The sequence below is a fragment of the Hirundo rustica genome, chromosome 1 (genome assembly GCF_015227805.2).
Source record: "Hirundo rustica isolate bHirRus1 chromosome 1, bHirRus1.pri.v3, whole genome shotgun sequence".
Taxonomy (NCBI): domain Eukaryota; kingdom Metazoa; phylum Chordata; class Aves; order Passeriformes; family Hirundinidae; genus Hirundo; species Hirundo rustica.
This window is the reverse complement of record NC_053450.1, coordinates 832863-840573: the sequence shown is the minus strand read 5'-3', so window position 1 is coordinate 840573 and position 7711 is coordinate 832863. Positions and strand designations below refer to the sequence as shown.

The 7711-nt window shown below is 50.9% G+C and overlaps 1 protein-coding gene across 1 annotated transcript; it reads right to left on the bottom strand.

The window, feature by feature from the left end:
* Positions 1 to 406: 406 nt before the first annotated feature.
* Positions 407 to 4251, bottom strand: LOC120757468 (lymphocyte antigen 6E-like). The gene is made up of 3 exons (XM_040074890.2): positions 4112 to 4251; positions 1531 to 1650; positions 407 to 826 (listed from the first exon to the last, which is right to left on the bottom strand). The coding sequence occupies exons 1-3, from the start codon at positions 4161 to 4163 to the stop codon at positions 618 to 620; spliced, it is 381 nt and encodes a 126-aa protein (XP_039930824.1). The 5' UTR covers positions 4164 to 4251; the 3' UTR covers positions 407 to 617.
* Positions 4252 to 7711: the final 3460 nt, after the last annotated feature.

Sequence of the window (7711 nt, the reverse complement as noted above, 5' to 3'; positions counted from 1 at the left end):
TTGGGGTGGGACTTTTACCTGTTTTAAAAGCTGGGAAAACCCACCTTGCAGAGATCCCAGGAGAACTTCCCAGTGCAAATTCCTGCAGGGCCAAATTCCTGGTCCTGTCTCAGCATCTACAAAACAATTCCTGTCGTTGTTTGCAATGGGAACAACACAAACATCTCTGACCTTTCCAGACTGACACCATTCCTTATCTCCGGGGGATCTGGGAGACCATCTGGCTCTGTGGAGTGTCTGGATGGAAGAAATTTAGGAAAAGCAGCCTGGAGAAGGTTCCCAAGTGCTAAAAAGAGGAATTCGGCATGAAGCAGAGCTGATTTCTCAGGCCTGTCCTGGTGTGGATACAACAAACACACTCTAGAATAACACAAATCTTTATTTTGTCCGACAATCGTCACACACGCGCTATCAAAAGAGCTTTTTCCAGGGGAAAAATTAGTATAAAACAACGGGGGGCGGGGGGAAAAACGGGATCTACGCTGCCGCGTCATGTTGGGATCTGAAGCAATGTCTTGGAATAAAACAGGGTCACTGCTGGAAACACCCGGCCGAGGTTTCTCGCTTCGGGAATACCTCGTGGCTTCCCGGGTGGTCACATCTCCTGCCGCCCCCGGTCACAGTCCCACCCTGAGCACACAGACCAAGCTCCCCACGATTCCCAGCAGGATCACGGCGTAGTTGATCCGGATGCTGTTGGCGCCGCTGAAGTTGCAGAGGGAGGTGCTGCAGCACTTGGTGGAGTAAGCGGCCATCCCGAAGTTCACGTTGGTCTCGGGACAGTCCGCAGAGCATTTCTTGGTGATGCGGTGTCCCACGTCCTTGCCTGGGAGGAGAAAGTGTAGGAAAGGAGAGCTGGGGTTTAGGATTCTGTCGGAAGAGCTGACCAGAGGAGAGGGATTTGAAATTCCCTTAATTTTCCACACGGCAATGAAAGCTCTCAGGGTTTGACAGGGTTGGATGTGAATCCACAAGTCCTGGATCAAACGTGGGACAAGTCCCTGAACTCGCCTAAATCTCTGATCTGGTTGCCCAGGTGGTGGCCAGTCAAAGGTTGGCCTGGAGATCTTGGAGGTCTTTCCTGACCTAAAGGATTCTGTGGTTCCTGTAGCAGAGCTGTTTCGAAAGCATTCCCATTTTAGAACCACGTTATTGGCACCCAACCCTCTTCCATTCTCCATCCCAAAACATCTCAGATCAAACAACAGAGGCTGCTCCTGAAATTGGGGTGTTCCAGCCAGCCCTTCCACAAGGTGCTGAGGCCCTGGCACAGGTTTTCCAGAGAAACTGTGGCTGCCCCATCCCTGGAAGTGTCAAAGTCCAGGTTGGAGCAACCTGGTCTAGCAGGAGGTGTCCCTGGACCAAGATGATCCTGAAGGTCCCTTCTAACTCAATGCACCACTGAAGGACTCACACTCACCATACAAACCTCAAAATCATCACTTATTTCCAACAAAGCCATCAGTTTCCATCAATTCCCTAAAAAAACAGTCTCTAGGAGAAAAAAAAATACAATTTTCTGGGACTCACCAAATCCGGCAGTGCTGTACGTGGTCGTGCAGAATTTCTCATGGTCCTCACACTTGTAGGTTTTCATGCAGTTCCAGTTGGAATGTTCGTTCTCACAGATGTAGCAAAACAGGGAGGAAGCTGGGAAAAAACATCCACGACAAAGATTAGTGATTCCCGGCAATTCCCTCCTGGTAAAACATGTGCCAAAAGCCTCGGAAAATACAAGGGGAAAAGTCTGGTGTGAACAACTTTTCCCAGCAAGTGAAATAAGCTCGGGTTTGATTAATGGATCTGGGGAAACAAATGCAGAGAGCAAACCAACTTTTCATTCTGGAATGGAGATTATAACAGGTTAAATTTACATTTTTCAGCCTGAGCATCGTTTTCAGGTGATTTTTTTTCCTTCTCCTCAGGATCCACATTGGCCTTGTTGGAAACCGAGCTCCAAAAGCAAAGTCCCGGCAAGGAGAGGAGGAACCGGCCCAATTCTAGATGTCAACTTTAAATATTTTCACCCAACATCTGCAAAACCTTGCCCAGACGTGAATTAATTAATGCCTAATTACGCCCCTGGAAGCCAAATTACTGAGCTCCACAATAAAGGGAGTTCCCTGGGAGAGGCTGCCTTGGACAATGGATGGATTATTCCTATCAGCACCAGGAACAAGGTGTTCCCCGTGATATTTGTTCCTCAGTGCTGAGCCAGGTCTATCCCAGAGACGGAAAAAATGTGGGATAATACTGGGCAGAACCGAAGTAAATTGAGTCAAACTTCCAGGCTGGCCATGAGAACGCAGATCCATCTTCTTGTTCCCCGGAGGTGGATTCACAATTGGTGGAAGTTGTTTCCCTCCTGCCCAAAATTCCAGCGAATGCTCCTCATTTTGGGGCAGGGGTGACAGAGGCAGCTGGGCTGCTCTCAGGAAATCCTGCTCCGCTGTCACCAGCAGTGAAGAGCTCTTGGTTGAAGGTGAACAAAAATCATAAACCAGAGAGGGGTCCCCATGAGGCTGAGATTTCCCTGGTTCTGTTTATCCTGACTTTCTCAGCCCAGGAGGGCTCTTTTTTTTTTTTTCCACAGAACACCCTTTCCAATCAAACTTGGATTTGTTCTTAGCAAGGAAACCCCTCCCAGTGACCCCTCAAAGTTTGCTCTTGGTTCAAGCCCTCGCCTGAGGTTGAATCACCATGATCACTTGGTTAAACAATTCCAGAAGCAGTTTCAAAAGAGAACTGGAAGCACTTTTAGTCTCTTACTACCCCAAGGGGGAGGAACAAAGTCTTCCCCGCTGTGATCTGGGGAGCTCCTGTGTCTCAGCACAGGACTGGCTTGCTCTGAAACCTTCCCAGACACTTCAAGGAAAGTTGGACAGGGTTTGGAACATCCTGGGACAGTGGAAGGTGTCCCTGCCCATGGCACAGGGTGATCTTTAAGGCCCTCTCCAACCCAAATCATTTTATCTTTTGCTGATTCCCTGCTCTTCTCCAGCGCCAGGTGTTGCGAGCTCAGGGGTTCTCTGTAGCAGGAGGTAAAACCAGCCTTGTTGCAAACTGGATTTAAGTTCTCCTTTTCATCTCTCACTCTTTCTCCATCACTTGGGAGTTTTCAGCCTCCCACCTCTCCTCCGGAGGTTCCCCAACCCGAGCTGGGGGCTCCTGTCCCTTTGCAGGAAAAGCTAAACCAAACCTGGCAAGGATTTTTGCATTTTACAGACCCTGATCTGCTTTTCTGCCAAATTTCCCGAACCACTTCCCGCTGCAGACGGAGCCAAGTCCTCAGCACGTGCCCAAGAGCGAGTGAAAGCACCGATGTTTCCTAAATGATCCAAGGAAAACCCCTTCCAGCCAGGAAACAATAACAGCTCGAGCCATTAGGGCTGCTCTAAAACCTTTCCTGCGTCTGCCCTCCACCCTCCATTAGCCGGAGTTTTGCAAATGCAGCCAGAACCAACCTCAGCGGTGCAAATGCTGCTCCTCGGGCTGGCAAATCCATGCCCAGAGCCAAGATTTCCCGACTGGATATTCCCCCACAGTTACCCAGGTAGGGCTGCACCTCCTTTTAAGGAAGACGAGGGCAGAGCGTTGTGCATCCCCCGTTCCAAACGCACTCCCAGGCACTCAGCAGCACTTCCAATTTAGGAGCGAGGAGCTCTGAGGCTTTCAAATATCTGCCAGCAGCCTCGTTGCTTAATTGGAGTTGAGGGGAATAAAGTGAAATGCTGGCAGGAGATGCAGGTGCCAAGACCAGGCACGCTTTCGTCCACAACAGCTCCTTGAGTTTCATTCAGGAACAAAAATCAAACCAAAGGCAACAAACCCTGAGCCCTGCTTGATTCCTGTCAGCATTTTTCCAAGTGGTGTCTTCAGCTGTGAGTGGTTGGAGCTGGATATCTGAGGGTGTGAGAAACCAGAGTTCATCTCCTCTGGGTTACAGAGAACCCACACAGGAGCGAGGACTCAACCACACGGAACATTTCTCGCCCCGCCAAGACCTCAGCAGCTGCAACAAAAGCCGCCAAACCCTCCTGTCCCTCCTTTATCTGCTTGTCTGTCCTCTCCATCCTCTCCTCTGGCTCTCCCAGCCTCCTGAGCTCCTTACCTTGCTGGGCACACAGGACTGCAGCCAGCAGGGCCACCAGAAAAGCCTTCATGGTTGGTCCTCGTGCCCTCGCAGCTGGAGCGGTGCGGGAAGATGCGCCCCAGGAAGGTTTTATACTGGCACTGCCTCGTCTCTGGCTTCCTTTGATTGCAATAATTTGAGGTTTGGGCAGCGCCAGCACCCAAGATGTGATCAGGGCTGGGTGTGTTTGCGCGTAGGAACCTATTACGAGGCTGCAGATAGCAATGTGGTTTTTTTACCTCTCCTTCTCATCCAATTTTTTTTTTTTTTTTTTTTTTTTTTTTCCCCGAGGCCTGCTCCTGTCTGCATCGCTAATTTGGGGAGTGATTTAGCTGATCCAGACACGGGAGTCCCTTCTTGGGCTGAGCCACGGAACCTGGAGCGAGTCAGAGGCAGGGGGGACTCCTCGCTTGCTGGCACCCTCCATCCTTTCTCTCTGCCATGGAATGGGAGCTCAGTATCTCTGGGAAGTGGGAGTATTTTGGGCTGTCCAGAGCCGTTCAGAATTATCTCACTTGCGCAAAATGCTTTAAGCAGCAGCGTTCCTTCAATCACGGAATGGTAAAAAGGTTTGGCTGCAAGGGACCTTAAAGATGCTCTTTTTCCACCCCCGATCCCAACATTTCTGCCTGGGGATGTCACTCCAATAGCCCAGGCAGGGGATGGGGGTTGATGCTTTTGTTTTGTTCTGCTGTCCTCCAGAACCATCCAGGGTTTCCAGGTGACAATGTTTGTTGCTCCCTGGAGACCAGCTCCGGGCTCTGTCCGGTTTTTCCAGTCCCCCATGACCTTTCCAGTCTTTCTGGGCTCCCTCCTTCTGCTCCCACAACACCTCTTGACTCAGGGTGCAGGAGAGCCAAATGACTCAGGGCTGCAGGAGAGGCGCAAAGCTCACGGAGACGCCTGCAGGACTTGAAAAATCTGCAGATGGGAGTGAAAATGACTGAGGAATAAAAGAAATCCTGGTCAGAAAGTCTCGGCAGGAGCCTTTGGAGAGAGGAATGACCAAGGGGGGCTCAGGGCCAAGGTCTGTAAGGTCGCAAATGGTGCGGAAACAGAGGAAAGAATATCCAGGTGCTCCTTGCTTTGCCCAAATTAATCTCAGAATCATGGGATACCTTGAGCTGGGAGGAATCTAAAAGGATCAGCGAGGCCAGCTCCTGCCCTGCTCAGGACAGCCCCAAAAATCCCACTGAGGGCTTTTTTCCGAGCTCTTCTGGAACTCCGGCAGTCTTGGGACCGTGATTACTTCCCTGGGGAACCTGGGAAGTCTCTTCCTGGCCTCTTCCTCTGCCCACCTGCCTGCAAAATCCTGGGAAGCTGCATCCATTCCCAACCCCTGTTACGAGTTTTTTGCTTCCGATCATTTCTCCTTTGCCCAATTCCTCCTATTTTTGCAGCAGCTTCAACCCTCAGCGGTTCTGTCTCAGTGTCCAGAGGATGGAGGGGATGAGCCCCCAGTTTTCCCAGTTTTCCATTCTGTTCTCTGGTCTGGCCTTGAGCAAGAACCTTGAACTATTTCATCCTTTAGGAAAGATGTGAAAGGCCCACGTGACAGATAATGCAGCAACAATATTTCAGAAATAATCTGGGGATAAAAACGTTCTCTCCGAGCAAGATTCCTTAAAAATACAGGCATGAAAAACATCAGGCAGGAAACGGGATCTGCTGGAGCAGGGAGGGGGAAAAAAAAACAACAAAACAGGTATTAATCCACATGTTTGTTTAATGTATAACACCGGGGTTGTCTCAGGCAGCTGGAAAAATGAAAAATGAGACTTCCTTCCCCTCCGTCCCATCAAAAAAACCCAAAATGAAAATGAATTATCACCCCAAATCCAGCTCATCTCGGAGCCAATCGAGCAGAAAAACGCGTCTCCTCAGCGGGAAGAGGGAACAAGGCTTGAACACAGCCCACAACAAGAAAGAAGAAAAGCTTTGGAATTAAAACAAATAAACGAGCAGTAAATAAATGAGGCTGTTAAAGCAAAGTGCAGCTGAACAGAAAAAAAAAATGTCAAGTGAGAAATGGGCTGTGGGAGGTGGGAATGTGAGAAAGCTTTTAAATAGATTAGGGAGAGGGGAGGTTAATAACAATAATAATAATAAACAAGATTAATATTTCAGGCAGAAGTGGAAAGAGAGGAGGGAGAGGAGAAATATCGGTGGAAAGCAAAATAATTCAAGGCAAACACACAAAGCTTGGGGGGGAATAATTAAAGAAGACAGGCAGAGTGAGGGAAAGGAATAAGTTGGGATGGGAGGGAAGCCCCTCCTGGGTGGAAAATGCACATTTTCTTATGTGCAGACCCCGTTCAGGTGCCAAAACCAGCCCTTTGAGGGGCTGGGAAGCTGCAGGATTCCCCAAATCCCGGTTTAACCAAGCACTGGGGGCGACCTGGATGGGGAAAGCATCCAGCGCATCACCTGACCCCTGTCCTCGTGTCCCTGGAGGAGGCTGCCAAGGCTTTAGGAGCCATCCCAGGCTCTGGCCAGGTCCCAAATCCCTGCTATTCTCGGGCCCTGTTGGCATTGCAGTCACGCCCAGGGCCACTGCAAGGGCTCTGGGCTCCGACCAGCGCCACGGCGCTGGGGGGAACGGCGCCTTTGGAAGCAGAATCCATTTTTTTTTCCCGAGCAAGGGGTGAAGAGAGGTGCAAGGAAATCCAGGGCAAAGAGAGCTGAGGGAGTGGGAGCGCAGATGGCGCCAGGAGAGCACAGCGGGGAGGTGTTAAAACCATTTCCCAGGGGCACGAAAAAAGCAGGGTGAGGGGAGGGCGGCAGGGTGAGCAGAAACCGGGCCAGGTGGGTGTCACCTGCCGGGTGTCACCCAGCGGGTGTCACAAAGGGAATTAAGCAGTTAACAGGGCCTGGGAAGTTTTAGGAAAGAGAAACCTTCACCTACTTGGGGCTTGGCAGCCGCAGAGGGTGTTTGTGCCAGACTTTGGGAATGCCTTGTGCAAGGCCGGGCCATTTTTTTTTGTGTGTGTAACTGGAGTCAGACAAAGCGTGGTTTCAACCCGGGATGGAGGGGTGGGATGGAGCCGGATCCAGGGATGTTTAAATGTCAACGTTTTCCACTTTCTCCCATTTTTTTTTTTTTTCTCTCTGGTGGGTGGCTCCAGTCTCAGCTCAGTGGTGCAGAGAGGAAGCTCTGTTTCAAGCTCAGGTTTGTGAAATGCAGCCTCAGGAGGGAGAGGCCGTGGATAAGGTGGGAGGGTGGAGGACATGGATGGTGCTCCCCGTGTCCCTGAGTCACGCAGATGGTGCAAGAGGTCCGGCCTGACTCCACACGACACCAGACTGGTCTGGCTGTGTCCTCTCCTCCTTCCCTGGAGGGTCAGGGACGGCTGGGTTGCTTCATCTGGGCCTGCAAGGGCAACAGCGTTTGGTGAAGAGGCAGAAGCGGGAGACTGTGGGATTCAAGAGCACACGGGAAAAAGGAAAAGCCGGGAGCGATGGTTTGCCTTTTCCACTTAGGCCCGCTGCAGGCAGCTTGCTCTGTTCCTCCCTTTCCCAAAGCACATCTGGCACAGCTGTTCTGGCAGGCTCCAAAACACAGGACACAGCTCCTCCGGT

What these genes read in the sequence shown, in the direction of transcription:
- LOC120757468 (XM_040074890.2), bottom strand. Translation starts at nt 4,163, where the DNA reads ATGAAGGCTTTTCTGGTGGCCCTGCTGGCTGCAGTCCTGTGTGCCCAG. An exon ending in AGTCCTGTGTGCCCAGCAAG is followed by an intron (nt 1,651 to 4,111) that starts GTAAGGAGCTCA and finishes GTTTTTTCCCAG; the next exon opens with CTTCCTCCCTGTTTTGCTAC. An exon ending in GTACAGCACTGCCGGATTTG is followed by an intron (nt 827 to 1,530) that starts GTGAGTCCCAGA and finishes TTCTCCTCCCAG; the next exon opens with GCAAGGACGTGGGACACCGC.